Raw genomic sequence first — 22,423 nt, forward strand, 5'->3', positions numbered from 1 at the left:
GCCTCCGCATACTAGCAAAATGCTGGTCATCATGGCGTCCAAAAAGACCTTGTCCCTGTCGATTGTGTGTCTATACCAAGTAGACTCCTCGCACGCAGTGTGCTCTCTTATACCACCTACCTGCCTTGTACACATGATCTAGACGACCGTCAATGCGGGACCGACGGAAAAGGTTGCCGAGTGGCGCCGTCCAGAGCTCATTTCCCATTCTCCTCACTCGAGCTCACATCAAACAGCTCTCGTGCATTCGAAGGCTGTCCAAGAACACGCAAGCGCAACATGTTCAGCAGTAGCAAGATCGCCGCCGTGTGCCTCGCCGTCGTGGCGCTAACCAACAGCGCGTATGCTGAGAAGGAGGCCGCCCAGACGTTCGGACTGCTTGGCGCTGTTCTGCACGGTGGTGCGGGACTCTATGGAGCTGGCGCTGCCGGTCTTCATGGTGGAGCCAGCGTTGGTGCTGGTCTGTACGGTCGAGGTGCCGGCTATGGTGGCGCTGGTGCTGGGCTGTACGCCGGATATGGTGGCGCTGGTGCTGTGCTGTACGGTCGAGGTGCTGGTGGCGTTGGTGCTGGGCTGTACGGTCGAGGCGCCGGATATGGTGGTGCTGGTGCTGGGCTGTTTGGTCGGGAAGCCGGCTACGGAGGCGCTGGTGCTGGGGATCGGAGCTGGCGTTGGCGGCGCGGGCCTCGGTAACGGATACGGCGGTGTTGGTGTCGGAGGAACTACGGGTGTCGGTGCTGTGCCGTGTCGGAGTGGTGTGAGTGTAACGTCGTGCTGGCGTGGGCGTGGGCGGTATGCTGCGTCGGCGCGGGTGTGGGGCGGGGTTGCAAGCGTGGGAGTGGAGTGGCACATGTGTGGTTTGCGGGCGCGAGAAGTGAGTGGGGAAAACAAGTGTTGTCGGGGCTTGCGGAGGTTGGGAGGCGAGTTGGAGGTTGTTAAACGGTGGAAGTGGAGCGCCAATGCGGGTTTTCGAGAGGTGGTGTTGCGGCCCTCTCGGCGCGGTTTGTCGGCGGATCGGTCGGTGTGGGACCGAGTTGGCAAGTACTGGTGCGGGTGGAGCTACGACAACGACGGACGGCAGAACTAGCACATCTACGTCGCAGAACGGCGGGGCCAAGGCAACTGCAACTACCACGACTGCAGGCACGACCACCGGCACCGCCGGCACGGGTGCTTCGACGAAGCAGACAGGTTATCGCATGCTGCGATCGCAGTGAGCCGAGGAATAGTGTCTTGTTGACTACTTCTCCTGGCTACGTTGATCAGCTCTTAGCTCATCTCGCTCAAAGAGGCGATCTGCCGATATCTGTGTATAATTTTTAATACCGTCGTGTAGTAAGAAAATAAATGTGCTGTTGTTTCTCATTGCTGTCGGGTTTTGCTTCTTTATGCGTCGCTTGCAGTTAGTAAGCATCGTATCAATCTAATTTGCTGAATGTTTGGTGCGTAGAGCACTTTTTGATTCCGAATTATACTATGTTTAGTAACTGTGATATTGAAGTTGCACTCGAGAAAGGCAACTTGCTGCTTTTGTGAGTACATGAGCAAAAGAAAACATCGAGTAGCTTAGCTCAGGACTCTAGCGCACTCTTGCGTGCTGGCTGCATTATTGACCAGCCTTCGGCCGTCTGCACCGGGCCCGTATCCATTTAAGAGCAGTCATGACCGTGTCAGCTGCGTGACGGTCATTGGAGTCACATGTTACTTAGAGTTTGGCCTTTGCAAGAATCCACAATGTAAGCATACCGGTACATATGGGCCTCCGCATACTAGCAAAATGCTGGTCATCATGGCGTCCAAAAAGACCTTGACCCTGTCGATTGTGTGTCTATAGCAAGTAGACTCCTCGCACGCAGTGTGCTCTCTTATACCACCTACCCTGCCTTGTACACATGATCTAGACGACCGTCAATGCGGGACCGACGGAAAAGGTTGCCGAGGGGGCGCCGTCGAGGAGCTCATTTCCCATTTCTCCTCACTCGAGCTCACATCAAACAGCTCTCGTGCATTCGAAGGCTGTCCCAGAACACGCCAAGCGCAACATGTTCAGCAGTAGCAAGATCGCCGCCGTGTGTCTCGCCGTCGTGGCGCTAACCAACAGCGCGTATGCTGAGAAGGAGGCCGCCCAGACGTTCGGACTGCTTGGCGCTGGTCTGCACGGTGGTGCGGGACTCTATGGAGCTGGCGCTGCCGGTCTTCATGGTGGAGCCGGCGCTGGTCTGCACGGTGGTGCGGGACTCTATGGAGCTGGCGCTGCCGGTCTTCATGGTGGAGCCGGCGTTGGTGCTGGTCTGTACGGTCGAGGTGCCGGCTATGGTGGTGCTGGTGCTGGGCTGTACGATCGAGGTGCCGGCTATGGTGGCGCTGGTGCTGGTCTGTACGGTCGAGGTGCTGGTGGCGTTGGTGCTGGGCTGTACGGTCGAGGCGCCGGATATGGTGGCGCTGGTGCTGGTCTGTACGGTCGAGGTGCTGGTGGCGTTGGTGCTGGGCTGTACGGTCGAGGCGCCGGATATGGTGGTGCTGGTGCTGGGCTGTTTGGTCGGGAAGCCGGCTACGGAGGCGCTGGTGCTGGGGTCGGAGCTGGCGTTGGCGGCGCGGCCCTCGGTAACGGATACGGCGGTGTTGGTGTCGGAGGAACTACCGGGTGTCGGTGCTGGTGCCGGTGTCGGAGGTGGTCGTTGAGTGGTAACGTCGGTGCTGGCGTGGGCGTGGGCGGTAATGCTGCTGTCGGCGCTGGTGTGGGCGGGGCTGCGAACGGTGGAGTGAGTGCCAATGCTGGTGTCGGCGCGGGAGTGAGTGGGAACACTGGTGCTGGCGTCGGAGGTGGAGCGAGTGGAGGTGCTAACGGTGGAGTGAGCGCCAATGCTGGTGTCGGAGGTGGTGTCGGCGGATCGGCCGGTGTCGGCGGATCGGTCGGTGTGGGAGGAGCGGCAAGTACTGGTGCGGGTGGAGCTACGACAACGACGGACGGCAGAACTAGCACATCTACGTCGCAGAACGGCGGGGCCAAGGCAACTGCAACTACTACGACTGCAGGCACGACCACCGGCACCGCCGGCACGGGTGCTTCGACGAAGCAGACAGGTTATCGCATGCTGCGGTCGCAGTGAGCCGAGGAATAGTGTCTTGTTGACTACTTCTCCTGGCTACGTTGATCAGCTCTTAGCTCATCTCGCTCAAAGAGGCGATCTGCCGATATCTGTGTATAATTTTTAATACCGTCGTGTAGTAAGAAAATAAATGTGCTGTTGTTTCTCATTGCTGTCGGGTTTTGCTTCTTTATGCGTCGCTTGCAGTTAGTAAGCATCGTATCAATCTAATTTGCTGAATGTTTGGTGCGTAGAGCACTTTTTGATTCCGAATTATACTATGTTTAGTAACTGTGATATTGAAGTTGCACTCGAGAAAGGCAACTTGCTGCTTTTGTGAGTACATGAGCAAAAGAAAACATCGAGTAGCTTAGCTCAGGATTCTAGCGCACTCTTGCGTGCTGGCTGCATTATTGACCAGCTCCCGGCCGTCTGCACCGGGCCCGTATCCAGTTAAGAGCAGTCATGACCGTGTCAGCTGCGTGACGGTCATTGGAGGCACATGTTACTTAGAGTTTGGCCTTTGCAAGAACCTACAATGTAAGCATACCGGTACATATGGGCCTCCGCATACTAGCAAAATGCTGGTCATCATGGCGTCCAAAAAGACCTTGTCCCTGTCGATTGTGTGTCTATACCAAGTAGACTCCTCGCACGCAGTGTACTCTCTTATACCACCTACCTGCCTTGTACACATGATCTAGACGACCGTCAATGCGGGACCGACGCAAAAGGTTGCCGAGTGGCGCCGTCCAGAGCTCATTTCCCATTCTCCTCACTCGAGCTCACATCAAACAGCTCTCGTGCATTCGAAGGCTGTCCAAGAACACGCAAGCGCAACATGTTCAGCAGTAGCAAGATCGCCGCCGTGTGCCTCGCCGTCGTGGCGCTAACCAACAGCGCGTATGCTGAGAAGGAGGCCGCCCAGACGTTCGGACTGCTTGGCGCTGGTCTGCACGGTGGTGCGGGACTCTATGGAGCTGGCGCTGCCGGTCTTCATGGTGGAGCCGGCGTTGGTGCAGGTCTGTACGGTCGAGGTGCCGGCTATGGTGGTGCTGGTGCTGGGCTGTACGGTCGAGGTGCTGGTGGCGTTGGTGCTGGTCTGTACGGTCGACGCGCCGGATATGGTGGTGCTGGTGCTGGGCTGTTTGGTCGGAAGCCGGCTACCGAGGCGCTGGTGCTGGGGTCGGAGCTGGCGTTGGCGGCGCGGGCCTCGGTAACGGATACGGCGGTGTTGGTGTCGGAGGAACTACGGGTGTCGGTGCTGGTGCCGGTGTCGGAGGTGGTGTGAGTGGTAACGTTCGGTGCTAGTGTGAGCGTGGGCGGTAATGCTGCTGTCGGCGCTGATGTGGGCGTGGCTGCGAACGGTGGAGTGAGTGCCAATGCTGGAGTCGGCGCGGGAGTGAGTGGGAACACTGGCGCTAGCGTCGGAGGTGGAGCGAGTGGAAGTGCTAACGCTGGAGTGAGCCCCAATGCTGGTGTCAGAGGTGATGTCGGCGGATCGGCCGGTGTCGGCGGATCGGTCGGTGTGGGAGGAGCGGCAAGTACTGGTGCGGGTGGAGCTACGACAACGACGGACGGCAGAACTAGCACATCTACGTCGCAGAACGGCGGGGCCAAGGCAACTGCAACTACCACGACTGCAGGCACGACCACCGGCACCGCCGGCACGGGTGCTTCGACGAAGCAGACAGGTTATCGCATGCTGCGATCGCAGTGAGCCGAGGAATAGTGTCTTGTTGACTACTTCTCCTGGCTACGTTGATCAGCTCTTAGCTCATCTCGCTCAAAGAGGCGATCTGCCGATATCTGTGTATAATTTTTAATACCGTCGTGTAGTAAGAAAATAAATGTGCTGTTGTTTCTCATTGCTGTCGGGTTTTGCTTCTTTATGCGTCGCTTGCAGTTAGTAAGCATCGTATCAATCTAATTTGCTGAATGTTTGGTGCGTAGAGCACTTTTTGATTCCGAATTATACTATGTTTAGTAACTGTGATATTGAAGTTGCACTCGAGAATGGCTGCTTTTGCGCGCAAGTGGAAGAGAGATTTTTCTGATGGAACATTCATCAATATCCCGCCTAAAACAGCTTTAACGAGTTGGAACAGGTGCAACTACAACGTCCTCTGGCGAGCTGATCTTATCCGAAGCCAGGGGTCACGACAGCTCCGTCACCCGGCTGGCTGTTCCTATCCCAGAGCCTGGGGAGTATGACTTTACCGTTACTGGACAGGCCTAACATTGTTTACTCATTCCTCTTTTTGCCGCACAGCACAACAAACAACAGCAAAAACCCACCGCTCCTCACCCAGGGCAAACACCGCTCCATCACGGTGCAGGGCAACCAAGAGAGACACATCTTCTAAATACACTCTCCAACATTTTCCCCCCAAACACCAACCTCGTTTATCGGTCCAGCTACTTGATGAAGGTGATCCAGAGGAAAAAGGCAACTTGCTGCTTTTGTGAGTACATGAGCAAAAGAAAACATCGAGTAGCTTAGCTCAGGATTCTAGCGCACTCTTGCGTGCTAACTGCATTATTGACCAGCTCCCGGCCGTCTGCACCGGGCCCGTATCCAGTTAAGAGCAGTCATGACCGTGTCAGCTGCGTGACGGTCATTGGAGGCACATGTTACTTAGAGTTTGGCCTTTGCAAGAACCTACAATGTAAGCATACCGGTACATATGGGCCTCCGCATACTAACTAGCAAAATGCTGGTCATCATGGCGCCTTAAAAGACCTTGTCCCTGTCGATTGTGTGTCTATACCATGTAGACTCCTCGCACGCAGTGTGCTCTCTTATACCTACCTGCCTTGTACACATGATCTAGACGACCGTCAATGCGGAACCGACGGAAAAGGTTGCCGAGTGGCGCCGTCCAGAGCTCATTTCCCATTCTCCTCACTCGAGCTCACATCAAACAGCTCTCGTGCATTCGAAGGCTGTCCAAGAACACGCAAGCGCAACATGTTCAGCAGTAGCAAGATCGCCGCCGTGTGCCTCGCCGTCGTGGCGCTAACCAACAGCGCGTATGCTGAGAAGGAGGCCGCCCAGACGTTCGGACTGCTTGGCGCTGGTCTGCACGGTGGTGCGGGACTCTATGGAGCTGGCGCTGCCGGTCTTCATGGTGGAGCCGGCGCTGGTCTGCACGGTGGTGCGGGACTCTATGGAGCTGGCGCTGCCGGTCTTCATGGTGGAGCCGGCGTTGGTGCTGGTCTGTACGGTCGAGGTGCCGGCTATGGTGGTGCTGGTGCTGGGCTGTACGATCGAGGTGCCGGCTATGGTGGCGCTGGTGCTGGTCTGTACGGTCGAGGTGCCGGTTTGGGTGGTGCTGGTGCTGGGCTGTACGATCGAGGTGCCGGCTATGGTGGCGCTGGTGCTGGTCTGTACGGTCGAGGTGCTGGTGGCGTTGGTGCTGGGCTGTACGGTCGAGGCGCCGGATATGGTGGTGCTGGTGCTGGGCTGTTTGGTCGGGAAGCCGGCTACGGAGGCGCTGGTGCTGGGGTCGGAGCTGGCGTTGGCGGCGCGGGCCTCGGTAACGGATACGGCGGTGTTGGTGTCGGAGGAACTACGGGTGTCGGTGCTGGTGCCCGGTGTCGGAGGTAGTGTGAGTGGTAACGTCGGTGCTGGCGTGGGCGTGGGCGGTAATGCTGCTGTCGGCGCTGGTGTGGGCGGGGCTGCGAACGGTGGAGTGAGTGCTAATGCTGGTGTCGGCGCGGGAGTGAGTGGGAACACTGGTGCTGGCGTCGGAGGTTGAACGAGTAGCAGTCCTATCGGGAGAGTGAGCACCAAGGCTGATGTCGGAGTGAGTGTCGGCGGCACTGCCAGTATCGGCGAATCGGTCCGTATGGGAGGAGCCGCAAGTACTGGTGCGGGTGGAGCTACGACAACGACGGACGGCAGAACTAGCACATCTACGTCGCAGAACGGCGTGGCCAAGGCAACTGCAACTACCACGACTGCAGGCACGACCACCGGCACCGCCGGCACGGGTGCTTCGACGAAGCAGACAGGTTATCGCATGCTGCGATCGCAGTGAGCCGAGGAATAGTGTCTTGTTGACTACTTCTCCTGGCTACGTTGATCAGCTCTTAGCTCATCTCGCTCAAAGAGGCGATCTGCCGATATCTGTGTATAATTTTTAATACCGTCGTGTAGTAAGAAAATAAATGTGCTGTTGTTTCTCATTGCTGTCGGGTTTTGCTTCTTTATGCGTCGCTTGCAGTTAGTAAGCATCGTATCAATCTAATTTGCTGAATGTTTGGTGCGTAGAGCACTTTTTGATTCCGAATTATACTATGTTTAGTAACTGTGATATTGAAGTTGCACTCGAGAATGGCTGCTTTTGCGCGCAAGTGGAAGAGAGATTTTTCTGATGGAACATTCATCAATATCCCGCCTAAAACAGCTTTAACGAGTTGGAACAGGTGCAACTACAACGTCCTCTGGCGAGCTGATCTTATCCGAAGCCAGGGGTCACGACAGCTCCGTCACCCGGCTGGCTGTTCCTATCCCAGAGCCTGGGGAGTATGACTTTACCGTTACTGGACAGGCCTAACATTGTTTACTCATTCCTCTTTTTGCCGCACAGCACAACAAACAACAGCAAAAACCCACCGCTCCTCACCCAGGGCAAACACCGCTCCATCACGGTGCAGGGCAACCAAGAGAGACACATCTTCTAAATACACTCTCCAACATTTTCCCCCCAAACACCAACCTCGTTTATCGGTCCAGCTACTTGATGAAGGTGATCCAGAGGAAAAAGGCAACTTGCTGCTTTTGTGAGTACATGAGCAAAAGAAAACATCGAGTAGCTTAGCTCAGGATTCTAGCGCACTCTTGCGTGCTGGCTGCATTATTGACCAGCTCCCGGCCGTCTGCACCGGGCCCGTATCCAGTTAAGAGCAGTCATGACCGTGTCAGCTGCGTGACGGTCATTGGAGGCACATGTTACTTAGAGTTTGGCCTTTGCAAGAACCTACAATGTAAGCATACCGGTACATATGGGCCTCCGCATACTAGCAAAATGCTGGTCATCATGGCGTCCAAAAAGACCTTGTCCCTGTCGATTGTGTGTCTATACCAAGTAGACTCCTCGCACGCAGTGTGCTCTCTTATACCACCTACCTGCCTTGTACACATGATCTAGACGACCGTCAATGCGGGAAGGTTGCCGAGTGGCGCCGTCCAGAGCTCATTTCCCATTCTCCTCACTCGAGCTCACATCAAACAGCTCTCGTGCATTCGAAGGCTGTCCAAGAACACGCAAGCGCAACATGTTCAGCAGTAGCAAGATCGCCGCCGTGTGCCTCGCCGTCGTGGCGCTAACCAACAGCGCGTATGCTGAGAAGGAGGCCGCCCAGACGCTCGGACTGCTTGGCGCTGGTCTGCACGGTGGTGCGGGACTCTATGGAGCTGGCGCTGCCGGTCTTCATGGTGGAGCCGGCGTTGGTGCAGGTCTGTACGGTCGAGGTGCCGGCTATGGTGGTGCTGGTGCTGGGCTGTACGGTCGAGGTGCTGGTGGCGTTGGTGCTGGTCTGTACGGTCGAGGCGCCGGATATGGTGGTGCTGGTGCTGGGCTGTTTGGTCGGGAAGCCGGCTACGGAGGCGCTGGTGCTGGGGTCGGAGCTGGCGTTGGCGGCGCGGGCCTCGGTAACGGATACGGCGGTGTTGGTGTCGGAGGAACTACGGGTGTCGGTGCTGGTGCCGGTGTCGGAGGTGGTGTGAGTGGTAACGTCGGTGCTGGCGTGGGCGTGGGCGGTAATGCTGCTGTCGGCGCTGGTGTGGGCGGGGCTGCGAACGGTGGAGTGAGTTGCCAATGCTGGGTGTCGGCGCGGGGAGTGAGTGGGAACACTGGTGCTGGCGTCGGAGGTGGAGCGAGTGGAGGTGCTAAAGGTGGAGTGAGCGCCAATGCTGGTGGTCGGAGGTGGTGTCGGCGGATCGGCCGGTGTGGGGAGGGAGCGGGCAAGTACTGGTGCGGGTGGAGCTACGACAACGACGGGACGGCAAAACTAGCACATCTACGTCGCAGAACGGCGGGGCCAAGGCAACTGCAACTACCACGACTGCAGGCACGACCACCGGCACCGCCGGCACGGGTGCTTCGACGAAGCAGACAGGTTATCGCATGCTGCGGTCGCAGTGAGCCGAGGAATAGTGTCTTGTTGACAACTTCTCCTGGCTACGTTGTTCAGCTCTTAGCTCATCTCGCTCAAAGAGGCGATCTGCCGATATCTGTGTATAATTTTTAATACCGTCGTGTAGTAAGAAAATAAATGTGCTGTTGTTTCTCATTGCTGTCGGGTTTTGCTTCTTTATGCGTCGCTTGCAGTTAGTAAGCATCGTATCAATCTAATTTGCTGAATGTTTGGTGCGTAGAGCACTTTTTGATTCCGAATTATACTATGTTTAGTAACTGTGATATTGAAGTTGCACTCGAGAAAGGCAACTTGCTGCTTTTGTGAGTACATGAGCAAAAGAAAACATCGAGTAGCTTAGCTCAGGATTCTAGCGCACTCTTGCGTGCTAACTGCATTATTGACCAGCTCCCGGCCGTCTGCACCGGGCCCGTATCCAGTTAAGAGCAGTCATGACCGTGTCAGCTGCGTGACGGTCATTGGAGGCACATGTTACTTAGAGTTTGGCCTTTGCAAGAACCTACAATGTAAGCATACCGGTACATATGGGCCTCCGCATACTAGCAAAATGCTGGTCATCATGGCGTCCAAAAAGACCTTGTCCCTGTCGATTGTGTGTCTATACCAAGTAGACTCCTCGCACGCAGTGTGCTCTCTTATACCTACCTGCCTTGTACACATGATCTAGACGACCGTCAATGCGGGAAGGTTGCCGAGTGGCGCCGTCCAGAGCTCATTTCCCATTCTCCTCACTCGAGCTCACATCAAACAGCTCTCGTGCATTCGAAGGCTGTCCAAGAACACGCAAGCGCAACATGTTCAGCAGTAGCAAGATCGCCGCCGTGTGCCTCGCCGTCGTGGCGCTAACCAACAGCGCGTATGCTGAGAAGGAGGCCGCCCAGACGTTCGGACTGCTTGGCGCTGGTCTGCACGGTGGTGCGGGACTCTATGGAGCTGGCGCTGCCGGTCTTCATGGTGGAGCCAGCGTTGGTGCTGGTCTGTACGGTCGAGGTGCCGGCTATGGTGGCGCTGGTGCTGGGCTGTACGGTCGAGGTGCTGGTGGCGTTGGTGCTGGTCTGTACGGTCGAGGCGCCGGATATGGTGGTGCTGGTGCTGGGCTGTTTGGTCGGGAAGCCGGCTACGGAGGCGCTGGTGCTGGGGTCGGAGCTGGCGTTGGCGGCGCGGGCCTCGGTAACGGATACGGCGGTGTTGGTGTCGGAGGAACTACGGGTGTCGGTGCTGGTGCCGGTGTCGGAGGTGGTGTGAGTGGTAACGTCGGTGCTGGCGTGGGCGTGGGCGGTAATGCTGCTGTCGGCGCTGGTGTGGGCGGGGCTGCGAACGGTGGAGTGAGTGCCAATGCTGGTGTCGGCGCGGGAGTGAGTGGGAACACTGGTGCTGGCGTCGGAGGTGGAGCGAGTGGAGGTGCTAATGGTGGAGTGAGCGCCAATGCTGGTGTCGGAGGTGGTGTCGGCGGATCGGCCGGTGTGGGAGGAGCGGCAAGTACTGGTGCGGGTGGAGCTACGACAACGACGGACGGCAAAACTAGCACATCTACGTCGCAGAACGGCGGGGCCAAGGCAACTGCAACTACCACGACTGCAGGCACGACCACCGGCACCGCCGGCACGGGTGCTTCGACGAAGCGGACAGGTTATCGCATGCTGCGGTCGCAGTGAGCCGAGGAATAGTGTCTTGTTGACTACTTCTCCTGGCAACGTTGATCAACTCTTAGCTCATCTCGCTCAAAGAGGCGATCTGTCGATATCTGTGTATAATTTTTAATACCGTCGTGTAGTAAGAAAATAAATGTGCTGTTGTTTCTCATTGCTGTCGGGTTTTGCTTCTTTATGCGTCGCTTGCAGTTAGTAAGCATCGTATCAATCTAATTTGCTGAATGTTTGGTGCGTAGAGCACTTTTTGATTCCGAATTATACTATGTTTAGTAACTGTGATATTGAAGTTGCACTCGAGAAAGGCAACTTGCTGCTTTTGTGAGTACATGAGCAAAAGAAAACATCGAGTAGCTTAGCTCAGGATTCTAGCGCACTCTTGCGTGCTGGCTGCATTATTGACCAGCTCCCGGCCGTCTGCACCGGGCCCGTATCCAGTTAAGAGCAGTCATGACCGTGTCAGCTGCGTGACGGTCATTGGAGGCACATGTTACTTAGAGTTTGGCCTTTGCAAGAACCTACAATGTAAGCATACCGGTACATATGGGCCTCCGCATACTAGCAAAATGCTGGCCATCATGGCGTCCAAAAAGACCTTGTCCCTGTCGATTGTGTGTCTATACCAAGTAGACTCCTCGCACGCAATTTGCTGGTTGCGGAGGCAACGGCAACATGAGATGTGCAAGTTGCGGAGGCAACGGCAACATGAGATGTGCAAGTTGCCGACGAAGGCGTATTTTCCCGATGTCGCAGTTAGTTATATTTAGTTCTGTAGGAGCTCGAGAAGCTGAGTTGCTTTCAGCTCACTTTTGCTTTCTTTTCGCAGCTAACAACCTCCAAGAAAACCTTTCCGGACAAGCTCATCAGCCCTTCATGAGCAGTACCTATTTTTACCTTCTTCCGGGCGCCTTCAGCCTCATTGGTTTTACCTACGGGGTCTCGGAAGGTCAGGCGACACGTGGAGGAAAGATCAAGGTCAAGCTCGTTCCGAGTGGTCGATGGGCAGACAGTCAGACTGAGACTGTCGAACTTGTTCACGCAAAGATAGCTCCGAGAGTGGTGACAGCACAGGAGGCCCTAGATTGAGTGGGTACCTTCGTGGGAAGCGCTATCTGCACGTTAAGGGTGCCCCCAGGGAAGGCCCGAATTTGGGACTACGGATTAGTCGTTGGTTATGACTGGGATGAAGAGTCGCTTCGAGGAACCCTTGATGTTAACTTTGACGGGGTCGAACTACAGGTTGCACATAAGCCAAACTCGATTCAGGATGTTGCTGTTGAGATTTATGTGTTGCGGCCTTGTGGTGGTCGTGGCGTGGGTCTGATTATGCCACTTGAACTCAAGCAGAGACACGAGAAGATCTACAACAAGTTTAACGGAGTTGGCCAGCCAGCTGTTCGGGACTCGACAGCTCTGCTCGCTGAAGTTGGCAGCACTTCCATCGATGAGTCAAAACTGGTGCCACTCCTTGATGTTACAAGTTTCAAAGTGTATCAAGTGACCATTCAGCACATCCTTGATTACGTCTACTACAAAGACGGAAAGCGCACGGCACCACCCGAAATTAAATTAGGCGATAGCATTTTTAGCTTACCCAGCGAAGACGACAACAGTCAGGACCGGTCCAGATGGAATCGTCGTGAGCTAAATCCGCAGAGCGAACCTGTGTTCAGTGATGGTCTTAGTGACTCGGAGAACGATAGCGAGCCCCAGGGGTCGGTGCGACTGGACAGGCCTCCAGCGGAGTCGGCGTAAAAACGCAGACGTGTGAACAGCGCTGCCAACACCGGCAGCTGCGCTGAAGATCGTATGCAGCGACGTGGGGTTCGTTGTGATGGAGATGGACAGCTACAGAAAGATGTCGATCAATTAATCTCGCTACATCGAACAGTGCCAGCTGTCGATCCAACCGCGGTTTCGCGACCGCATATAGCGGAGACGAAAGACAAGTGTCAATTCAAGCCAACTGGAACGCAAACAGGAATATACCACTCTCTCATCAACGGTAAGTACGTGTCTATGACAGCACAGCGCTTTGTGGAGTTTGTTCATATTCACTGGAGAAAATTTGGTTTCTTTTCACACCCTGCTATTCTGCGTGGCCTGTTTGGATGGGAATTCGGTACGAGAGGGCTCTCCATCCGACATTTCGTTCGAGTTACTGAGCAAGAAAAACGTGCGGGAGTTTTGAAGCATGACATGAGCAATTTCTCACGGAAAAATGGACTTCCAAGACCTATTGACCCGACAGAGTTTTCTGCTTTGATTGGTACAGTTGAAGTTCTTCACAACGTTGGTCTTCAATGTTTCAAGCCTCTCGTCCAGGAGCTATTTCACTTCGCAGTAACGTTTCTCGCTGAGTTACGTGTTAGTGACGCACCAACTTCAGTGCTAGCTCTAGCAGAAGTTGCAGCTTGGATTGATGACCGTTTGAAGTTGTTTCGTGTCTATGTGTCTGATGAAGATTGGGATAAAGCAGCAGGGGTCAAGTCGCATTTCAGTATTGCTCACGAGTCTTTCATGCGAGTCCATCAGTTTATAATGCGGCAAGAGCTACACTCTACACGGGGACAAGCTGCGTTTTCCGACGGTCAACGTGGCCTACCTCCCGCGGCAAAACGACCAGGCAAGCTCGAGAAGCGTCCCTCACGCTCAATTCCTCTGGAGATCCGAAAGGCCCTTCCTAAACAAGGCGGAAAAGAGATCTGCCTTCGTTTTCTTTCCAAGGAAGGGTGTCGAGGCGAAAACGGAGCCTGTGTCGACACAAATCGCTGCCATTTTAAGCCAGCAGTATTACCTCAGGCGGTTCGTGAATTTATCGCTAAGAAATTTGGAGGAATATCAAGTGACATGCAGTGACGGTGTATACTGGCGGAGGCCGCAAGCTTTGACCTTTCACTGGTCGACGACACCGATTACTTTGAAATTTTTTCTTCCGGTACTGCCAGCAGTACACCTCACTCTAGTGCTCAAAGTTGGTGCTCAAAGGATGTGGTATCGGTTTTGGCTACAGGGGCAGCGAGCACGACAGTCTCCCCCTCTTGTAGTTCTATAGAAGCTCACCACAGCCTCAACTCTCTTATGCGAGCAGCGAAGTCCAAGTGCTTCCCCTCGAGTAAGAAATTAGGAGACACAACCAAATTAACTGCGTTGTTCAAGCTACAACCACGGGCAGCGGATTCTCTCGACTCCCCCTCGTGCGATAGTATGGTTACTATTCGCGCAGTAGCATTCTCTAAATTACCTCAGCCCACGTTAGACGCAGCTGCAATTCGAATTTGTGCCATGGCATCTTCTCAAGGAGGTATAGACGGCAAGAGAGACCATATTTTATCTGCATGGGCAGCGGAGGTTTCAAGCTTCCCCTCATGCGAAGAATTGGACGAGAATGACAACGCTACGGCGACGATGCCACCTGCATTTTGCGGTGCACATGAATTACACAAGTCAAACGCTCGACACGCTGCTGTTTGTGATAAAAACCTTGATGGACATGTGCCGACAGATAGTCTGCATTGTCCTAGTACTCAAAGTACGCCGGATATAGTGAGGCTGCTACGACAGCGCAAGTTCTCTCAAACTTTGTTGGCACGTCGCCGTTTGGCGGAAATTCACTTAAAAACTGCTTCAGCAGTTTTAGCGCAACAGTTAATTCGCAGTGGTCTCTCTCCACCGGATCCAGCACCAGTTTCAATGCAATGCAATGGGAAAACGACGTATCTGTTGGATCGGAACAGGCAGGCGGTATACAGTGAGTTTATTCGTCGAGCCAAAATGAATTTGCCAGAATTTGTTCGCCTTCTACGTGGTGAAAGTCCTGCCGATTCAAGACCAAACAAAAATCTCGAAATACCAAGCTATCATCCTGCCTGGGTCAGCTACGAATATAACTCGCATTGGCGAGCCATCGTGGATCACGGTGTTATACCGCATTGGAAGAAAGCATTTCGCAAGCAAGACAAGCCCCCTCCAAATCATGGATCGGCTCGCAGGGCGCTGAACACGATTGTGAAAAACCTCCGAGCCGGACGGGACGTCGATCGGTATTTACTACTCGATCTTGACTTACTTTCTACACTGGAAGGCGTGACTTGCAGCCCGTTTGGGGCTGTATCGAAGGGTGACGTCGAATTAAGCGTTGACGCTCGTATAATTCACGATTTGTCGTTTCCAGTGGGCAGCTCAGTGAATGACAACACAATTGCTGATCAAGAAATCTCAATCACTTACGATGGGCCTGATGCACTATCTAATCGGATATTGGATGTAGCACAATCATTGCCAGGACAGCAGAGGATGTTAACAGGTGATGTAAATGGTGCGTTCAGGAACATCCCAATTGCGGCGGACGAGGTTGGCCGGTTTGCAGGGACGTTTCCAGAGCTCAACATCTTGGTGATCGATTTGTATTGTTCCTTTGGATGGAAAAACTCTCCTGCTTCGTACTGGTACGCTGGTGCAGGAATTAAGCACTTATACACTAATTCAGCACCACCAAGTGGACATCAATCACTTAAACAAAGCCAAAACTTCGATTCACGAGCTTGGTGAGATGATCATATCGCCATCGAGCCCGACATCGGATCGCGGCTGTGTGACGCGGAATTTGCACTGAGAACTGCAATGATAACAGTTCTAGGGCCAAACGCATGCAACGAGAAAAAGTTCTCTCCTTGGTTTTCACGTGGCAGGGCATTAGGACTGGAATAGAATCTGCAGAAGCTGACAGTATCAATAGGAGAAGATAACAAAAGCGCTTCGTCGGGTTCGTGAAATGGCTCGTCGACTCAAGGCCACCCGAACTCAATTGCAGAAGCTCATGGGTAGCCTCCGACATGTGGTTACATGTGTGCGAGCAGCTGCACCTTTCTTCCAACGAATTGCCGATTTAACCCGTCGAGCACCACGCTTAAGTGTCATTTTAGTTTCAGCTGGGGCTTAAGATGACCTACGCTGGTTCGAGTTAGTCTTATCAACAGGGGCTCTTAATGCCATCCCCCTCGCTCGTTTTATACGGCGACATGAACCCGATTACCACATCCAAATGGATGCTAGTGATCGCGGTTTGTGCGCACTTTTTCCAGCAAGACAGCAGTTCTTACAAGTGGAGTTTAATTATGAGGAACTTCAACTTATTGAAGAATTCAACAGATCAGGGGACGGAGATTTCGGGATCAATGTCCGTGAATTGATGAGTGCTGTGCTTGCTGCATTGGTGTGGGGGCATCTGTGGAGTCGTCTGAGTCAAGATAGTGACGCTCATGTCCGATTCTGGATTGATAACATAGCAGCTGTTTCGTGGAGTAACCGCAGAGCAAGTCGCAATCGTTTCGCGCAAATGCTCCTGCGCATTCTAAGTCTGTCCGAAGTAAAGCATGGATTTTATTCCACCGCTGGTGTAGACAACGACATGGCCGACGCAGGCAGCAGGGTGTGGCAGTCACCACTACTGGCGACAAAATTTTCTAACATGTCTTGTGGTTGGCAACAGGCTCAGATCCCTCACGACTCGCGAAATCTCTCGCGTCTTTGGGAGAATTACTCCGCGCAGGGGCTTTAGCACAGTCGTCGAGGAAACATTACACAAGAGCGTGGTCTCAATGGACGTATTGGTGTAAAATAATGGGACTTAACCCGTGGCTCAGTAAGGACTCGATAGACAAGAACGCGGAGCAATTGGGTGCGTTCGCTGTTTATCTCTGGCAGTACGGAATGAATCGCTCTCAGCAAGGAAACACATATTCAACGATTTGTTCGAAATTGTGTGCGGTACGCTGGTTTCATCGCAATACGGCAGGATATGACCCTGGTGTGAATGCCAGTCATGCGATTTTACTTCGAGGAATTCGGCGATTTACCAATCCTGTCAGCACGCCTGCTTCGTCTCATTTTCGAAGAACTTGACCTCACGCAGACTCGACACCAACTTTTATGGGGTGGTCTTCTACTCGGATATTTCTTCCTGCTGAGACGTTCTGAATATCTATTCATTGGGCGGCAATTTCACAACTATATTCTTCGACTCGAGGCAATTAAGTTTTACGACAATCACGAACGTTAAGTAGCACCTAAGCGAGCCATGGTAGCTGGCATCCCTCTCAATGGAGCCAAAAACAACCAATTCGGCCGTGAGGAAATGCGTTACCACAGCAAGTCAAAGGATCCGCTGATCTGTCCGGTTCGAGCAGCGCGAATCGCGCTTTATGGACCCATCGCGCCGCGATGGCTCCATAAAGCTGCAGCAGTGCTGGGCACGAGTGCAAACGATCCAGCCTTGTCAGTGAGAAAGGGTGGAATCACATCAACGGAGATCGCTGCGATCATTAAAAATGCGGCAAGAAAAGCCGGCTTTGATCCGGCACGATTTTCCACTCATTCTGTTCGAATAGGAGGCGCCACAGCGTTGCTCAACGCGGGCGCCGATCGGCTTGTCATCAAACGTATGGGTCGTTGGTTGTCCAACGCGTTCGAGGGGTATCCAGTGCTTTCCGCCAAGGGGTCTGCGGAACTTTCACGCTACATGTGCTAACAAAAAGGCGACCACACCCACGGCTCGACTCGCGGCAATCTCATGATGGGGCCGCCGCCACGCCTCGCCCAGGTGTGGCAAAATGCAACTCAATCAATTTGCCCCAACGTGACATTGTTGGAAATTGCTGGTTGCGGAGGCAACGGCAACATGAGATGTGCAAGTTGCCGACGAAGGCGTATTTTCCCGATGTCGCAGTTAGTTATATTAAGTTCTGTAGGAGCTCGAGAAGCTCAGTTGCTTCCAGCTCACTTTCGCTTTCTTTTCGCAGCTAACCCGCCCAGGTGTGGCAAAATGCAACTCAATCAATTTGCCCCAACGTGACATTGTTGGAAAGTGCTCTCTTATACCACCTACCTGCCTTGTACACATGATCTAGACGACCGTCAATGCGGGACCGACGGAAAAGGTTGCCGAGTGGCGCCGTCCAGAGCTCATTTCCCATTCTCCTCACTCGAGCTCACATCAAACAGCTCTCGTGCATTCGAAGGCTGTCCAAGAACACGCAAGCGCAACATGTTCAGCAGTAGCAAGATCGCCGCCGTGTGCCTCGCCGTCGTGGCGCTAGCCAACAGCGCGTATGCTGAGAAGGAGGCCGCCCAGACGTTCGGACTGCTTGGCGCTGGTCTGCACGGTGGTGCGGGACTCTATGGAGCTGGCGCTGCCGGTCTTCATGGTGGAGCCGGCGTTGGTGCTGGTCTGTACGGTCGAGGTGCCGGCTATGGTGGCGCTGGTGCTGGTCTGTACGGTCGAGGTGCTGGTGGCGTTGGTGCTGGGCTGTACGGTCGAGGCGCCGGATATGGTGGTGCTGGTGCTGGGCTGTTTGGTCGGGAAGCCGGCTACGGAGGCGCTGGTGCTGGGGTCGGAGCTGGCGTTGGCGGCGCGGGCCTCGGTAACGGATACGGCGGTGTTGGTGTCGGAGGAACTACGGGTGTCGGTGCTGGTGCCGGTGTCGGAGGTGGTGTGAGGGGTAACGTCGGTGCTGGCGTCGGTAATGCTGCTGTCGGCGCTGGTGTGGGCGGGGCTGCGAACGGTGGAGTGGGTGCCAATGCTGGTGTCGGCGCGGGAGTGAGTGGGAACACTGGTGCTGGCGTCGGAGGTGGAGCGAGTGGAGGTGATAATGGTTGGAGTGAGCGCCAATGCTGGTGTCGGAGGTGGTGTCGGCGGATCGGCCGGTGTGGGAGGAGCGGCAAAGTACTGGTGCGGGTGGAGCTACGACAACGGACGGACGGCAAAACTAGCACATCTACGTCGCAGAACGGCGGGGCAAGGCAACTGCAACTACACGACTGCAGGCACGACCACGGCACCGCCGAGCACGGAGTGCTTCGACGAAGCAGAACAGTTATCGACATGCTGACGGTCGCAGTGAGCCGAAGAATTAGTGTCTTGTTGACTACTTCTCCTGGCTACGTTGATCAGCTCTTAGCTCATCTCGCTCAAAGAGGCGATCTGCCGATATCTGTGTATAATTTTTAATACCGTCGTGTAGTAAGAAAATAAATGTGCTGTTGTTTCTCATTGCTGTCGGGTTTTGCTTCTTTATGCGTCGCTTGCAGTTAGTAAGCATCGTATCAATCTAATTTGCTGAATGTTTGGTGCGTAGAGCACTTTTTGATTCCGAATTATACTATGTTTAGTAACTGTGATATTGAAGTTGCACTCGAGAAAGGCAACTTGCTGCTTTTGTGAGTACATGAGCAAAAGAAAACATCGAGTAGCTTAGCTCAGGATTCTAGCGCACTCTTGCGTGCTAACTGCATTATTGACCAGCTCCCGGCCGTCTGCACCGGGCCCGTATCCAGTTAAGAGCAGTCATGACCGTGTCAGCTGCGTGACGGTCATTGGAGGCACATGTTACTTAGAGTTTGGCCTTTGCAAGAACCTACAATGTAAGCATACCGGTACATATGGGCCTCCGCATACTAGCAAAATGCTGGTCATCATGGCGTCCAAAAAGACCTTGTCCCTGTCGATTGTGTGTCTATACCAAGTAGACTCCTCGCACGCAGTGTGCTCTCTTATACCTTCCTGCCTTGTACACATGATCTAGACGACCGTCAATCCGGAGCCGACGGAAAAGGTTGCCGAGTGGCGCCGTCCAGAGCTCATTTCCCATTCTCCTCACTCGAGCTCACATCAAACAGCTCTCGTGCATTCGAAGGCTGTCCAAGAACACGCAAGCGCAACATGTTCAGCAGTAGCAAGATCGCCGCCGTGTGCCTCGCCGTCGTGGCGCTAACCAACAGCGCGTATGCTGAGAAGGAGGCCGCCCAGACGTTCGGACTGCTTGGCGCTGGTCTGCACGGTGGTGCGGGACTCTATGGAGCTGGCGCTGCCGGACTTCATGGTGGAGCCGGCGTTGGTGCTGGTCTGTACGGTCGAGGTGCCGGCTATGGTGGTGCTGGTGCTGGTCTGTACGGTCGAGGTGCTGGTGGGCGTTTGCTGCTGGACTGTACGGTCGAGGGCGCCGAATAATGGTGGTTCTGGTGCTTGGTCTGTTTGGTCGGGAAGCCGGCTACGGAGGCGCTGGTGCTGGGGTCGGAGCTGGCGTTGGCGGCGCGGGCCTCGGTAACGGATACGGCGGTGCTGGTGTCGGAGGAACTACGGGTGTCGGTGCTGGTGTCGGAGGAACTACGGGTGTCGGTGCTGGTGCCGGTGTCGGAGGTGGTGTGAGTGGTAACGTCGGTGCTGGCGTGGGCGTGGGCGGTAATGCTGCTGTCGGCGCTGGTGTGGGCGGGGCTGCGAACGGTGGAGTGAGTGCCAATGCTGGTGTCGGCGCGGGAGTGAGTGGGAACACTGGTGCTGGCGTCGGAGGTGGAGCGAGTGGAGGTGCTAACGGTGGAGTGAGCGCCAATGCTGGTGTCGGAGGTGGTGTCGGCGGATCGGCCGGTGTGGGAGGAGCGGCAAGTACTGGTGCGGGTGGAGCTACGACAACGACGGACGGCAAAACTAGCACATCTACGTCGCAGAACGGCGGGGCCAAGGCAACTGCAACTACCACGACTGCAGGCACGACCACCGGCACCGCCGGCACGGGTGCTTCGACGAAGCAGACAGGTTATCGCATGCTGCGGTCGCAGTGAGCCGAGGAATAGTGTCTTGTTGACTACTTCTCCTGGCTACGTTGATCAGCTCTTAGCTCATCTCGCTCAAAGAGGCGATCTGCCGATATCTGTGTATAATTTTTAATACCGTCGTGTAGTAAGAAAATAAATGTGCTGTTGTTTCTCATTGCTGTCGGGTTTTGCTTCTTTATGCGTCGCTTGCAGTTAGTAAGCATCGTATCAATCTAATTTGCTGAATGTTTGGTGCGTAGAGCACTTTTTGATTCCGAATTATACTATGTTTAGTAACTGTGATATTGAAGTTGCACTGAAGAGCACGAAGTCTTGCCTTTTGTGAGTACATGAGCAAAAGAAAACATCGAGTAGCTTAGCTCAGGATTCTAGCGCACTCTTGCGTGCTGGCTGCATTATTGACCAGCTCCCGGCCGTCTGCACCGGGCCCGTATCCAGTTAAGAGCAGTCATGACCGTGTCAGCTGCGTGACGGTCATTGGAGGCACATGTTACTTAGAGTTTGGCCTTTGCAAGAACCTACAATGTAAGCATACCGGTACATATGGGCCTCCGCATACTAGCAAAATGCTGGTCATCATGGCGTCCAAAAAGACCTTGTCCCTGTCGATTGTGTGTCTATACCAAGTAGACTCCTCGCACGCAGGGTGCTCTCTTATCACACCTACCTGCCTTGTACACATGATCTAGACGACCGTCAATGCGGGACCGACGGAAAAGGTTGCCGAGTGGCGCCGTCCAGAGCTCATTTCCCATTCTCCTCACTCGAGCTCACATCAAACAGCTCTCGTGCATTCGAAGGCTGTCCAAGAACACGCAAGCGCAACATGTTCAGCAGTAGCAAGATCGCCGCCGTGTGCGTCGCCGTCGTGGCACTAACCAACAGCGCGTATGCTGAGAAGGAGGCCGCCCAGACGTTCGGACTGCTTGGCGCTGGTCTGCACGGTGGTGCGGGACTCTATGGAGCTGGCGCTGCCGGTCTTCATGGTGGAGCCGGCGTTGGTGCTGGTCTGTACGGTCGAGGTGCCGGCTATGGTGGTGCTGGTGCTGGGCTGTACGGTCGAGGTGCCGGCTATGGTGGCGCTGGTGCTGGGCTGTACGGTCGAGATGCCGGATATGGTGGCGCTGGTGCTGGTCTGTACGGTCGAGGTGCTGGTGACGTTGGTGCTGGGCTGTACGGTCGAGGCGCCGGATATGGTGGTGCTGGTGCTGGGCTGTTTGGTCGGGAAGCCGGCTACGGAGGCGCTGGTGCTGGGGTCGGAGCTGGCGTTGGCGGCGCGGGCCTCGGTAACGGATACGGCGGTGTTGGTGTCGGAGGAACTACGGGTGTCGGTGCTGGTGCCGGTGTCGGAGGTGGTGTGAGTGGTAACGTCGGTGCTGGCGTGGGCGTGGGCGGTAATGCTGCTGTCGGCGCTGGTGTGGGCGGGGCTGCGAACGGTGGAGTGAGTGCCAATGCTGGTGTCGGCGCGGGAGTGAGTGGGAACACTGGTGCTGGCGTCGGAGGTGGAGCGAGTGGAGGTGCTAACGGTGGAGTGAGCGCCAATGCTGGTGTCGGAGGTGGTGTCGGCGGATCGGCCGGTGTCGGCGGATCGGCCGGTGTGGGAGGAGCGGCAAGTACTGGTGCGGGTGGAGCTACGACAACGACGGACGGCAAAACTAGCACATCTACGTCGCAGAACGGCGGGGCCAAGGCAACTGCAACTACCACGACTGCAGGCACGACCACCGGCACCGCCGGCACGGGTGCTTCGACGAAGCAGACAGGTTATCGCATGCTGCGATCGCAGTGAGCCGAGGAATAGTGTCTTGTTGACTACTTCTCCTGGCTACGTTGATCAGCTCTTAGCTCATCTCGCTCAAAGAGGCGATCTGCCGATATCTGTGTATAATTTTTAATACCGTCGTGTAGTAA

General features: G+C 54.9%; 11 protein-coding genes across 11 annotated transcripts; all 11 read left to right on the forward strand.

Moving 5' to 3' along the window:
* Positions 1-279: 279 nt before the first annotated feature.
* On the forward strand, positions 280-1,217 carry PITG_12768 (extracellular Glycine-rich protein; the record flags this gene model as incomplete). Its single annotated transcript, XM_002900109.1, has 3 exons — positions 280-400; positions 450-792; positions 1,082-1,217. 3 exons carry the CDS (start codon positions 280-282, stop codon positions 1,215-1,217), a joined length of 600 nt encoding a protein of 199 aa, XP_002900155.1.
* An 825-nt stretch (positions 1,218-2,042) lies between these two features.
* On the forward strand, positions 2,043-3,110 carry PITG_12769 (glycine-rich protein; the record flags this gene model as incomplete). Its single annotated transcript, XM_002900110.1, has 1 exon — positions 2,043-3,110. The coding sequence occupies one exon, from the start codon at positions 2,043-2,045 to the stop codon at positions 3,108-3,110; it is 1,068 nt and encodes a 355-aa protein (XP_002900156.1).
* An 820-nt stretch (positions 3,111-3,930) lies between these two features.
* Positions 3,931-5,455, forward strand: PITG_12770 (uncharacterized protein; the record flags this gene model as incomplete). Its single annotated transcript, XM_002900111.1, has 3 exons — positions 3,931-4,376; positions 4,575-4,805; positions 5,377-5,455. The coding sequence occupies 3 exons, from the start codon at positions 3,931-3,933 to the stop codon at positions 5,453-5,455; spliced, it is 756 nt and encodes a 251-aa protein (XP_002900157.1).
* Positions 5,456-5,985: 530 nt separating this feature from the next.
* On the forward strand, positions 5,986-7,778 carry PITG_12771 (uncharacterized protein; the record flags this gene model as incomplete). Its single annotated transcript, XM_002900112.1, has 3 exons — positions 5,986-6,814; positions 6,887-7,128; positions 7,700-7,778. The coding sequence occupies 3 exons, from the start codon at positions 6,125-6,127 to the stop codon at positions 7,776-7,778; spliced, it is 1,011 nt and encodes a 336-aa protein (XP_002900158.1).
* A 594-nt stretch (positions 7,779-8,372) lies between these two features.
* Positions 8,373-9,347, forward strand: PITG_22974 (glycine-rich protein; the record flags this gene model as incomplete). The annotated part of the gene is made up of 1 exon (XM_002900113.1): positions 8,373-9,347. The coding sequence occupies one exon, from the start codon at positions 8,373-8,375 to the stop codon at positions 9,345-9,347; it is 975 nt and encodes a 324-aa protein (XP_002900159.1).
* A 701-nt stretch (positions 9,348-10,048) lies between these two features.
* On the forward strand, positions 10,049-10,909 carry PITG_22975 (glycine-rich protein; the record flags this gene model as incomplete). The annotated part of the gene is made up of 1 exon (XM_002900114.1): positions 10,049-10,909. The coding sequence occupies one exon, from the start codon at positions 10,049-10,051 to the stop codon at positions 10,907-10,909; it is 861 nt and encodes a 286-aa protein (XP_002900160.1).
* Positions 10,910-11,481: 572 nt separating this feature from the next.
* Positions 11,482-12,658, forward strand: PITG_12773 (uncharacterized protein; the record flags this gene model as incomplete). Its single annotated transcript, XM_002900115.1, has 3 exons — positions 11,482-11,655; positions 11,771-11,962; positions 12,143-12,658. The coding sequence occupies 3 exons, from the start codon at positions 11,482-11,484 to the stop codon at positions 12,656-12,658; spliced, it is 882 nt and encodes a 293-aa protein (XP_002900161.1).
* Positions 12,659-13,444: 786 nt separating this feature from the next.
* Positions 13,445-13,762, forward strand: PITG_12774 (uncharacterized protein; the record flags this gene model as incomplete). The annotated part of the gene is made up of 1 exon (XM_002900116.1): positions 13,445-13,762. The coding sequence occupies one exon, from the start codon at positions 13,445-13,447 to the stop codon at positions 13,760-13,762; it is 318 nt and encodes a 105-aa protein (XP_002900162.1).
* A 4,186-nt stretch (positions 13,763-17,948) lies between these two features.
* On the forward strand, positions 17,949-18,911 carry PITG_22976 (ipiB1 family glycine-rich protein; the record flags this gene model as incomplete). The annotated part of the gene is made up of 1 exon (XM_002900117.1): positions 17,949-18,911. The coding sequence occupies one exon, from the start codon at positions 17,949-17,951 to the stop codon at positions 18,909-18,911; it is 963 nt and encodes a 320-aa protein (XP_002900163.1).
* Positions 18,912-19,622: 711 nt separating this feature from the next.
* PITG_22977 (ipiB1 family glycine-rich protein) lies at positions 19,623-20,518 on the forward strand (the record flags this gene model as incomplete). The annotated part of the gene is made up of 2 exons (XM_002900118.1): positions 19,623-19,887; positions 19,947-20,518. 2 exons carry the CDS (start codon positions 19,623-19,625, stop codon positions 20,516-20,518), a joined length of 837 nt encoding a protein of 278 aa, XP_002900164.1.
* Positions 20,519-21,338: 820 nt separating this feature from the next.
* On the forward strand, positions 21,339-22,301 carry PITG_12776 (glycine-rich protein; the record flags this gene model as incomplete). The annotated part of the gene is made up of 1 exon (XM_002900119.1): positions 21,339-22,301. The coding sequence occupies one exon, from the start codon at positions 21,339-21,341 to the stop codon at positions 22,299-22,301; it is 963 nt and encodes a 320-aa protein (XP_002900165.1).
* Between the last annotated feature and the right edge of the window lie 122 nt (positions 22,302-22,423).

The sequence above is a fragment of the Phytophthora infestans genome, genomic scaffold (genome assembly GCF_000142945.1).
Source record: "Phytophthora infestans T30-4 supercont1.27 genomic scaffold, whole genome shotgun sequence".
In the NCBI taxonomy this organism is placed as follows: Eukaryota; Oomycota; class Peronosporomycetes; order Peronosporales; family Peronosporaceae; genus Phytophthora; species Phytophthora infestans.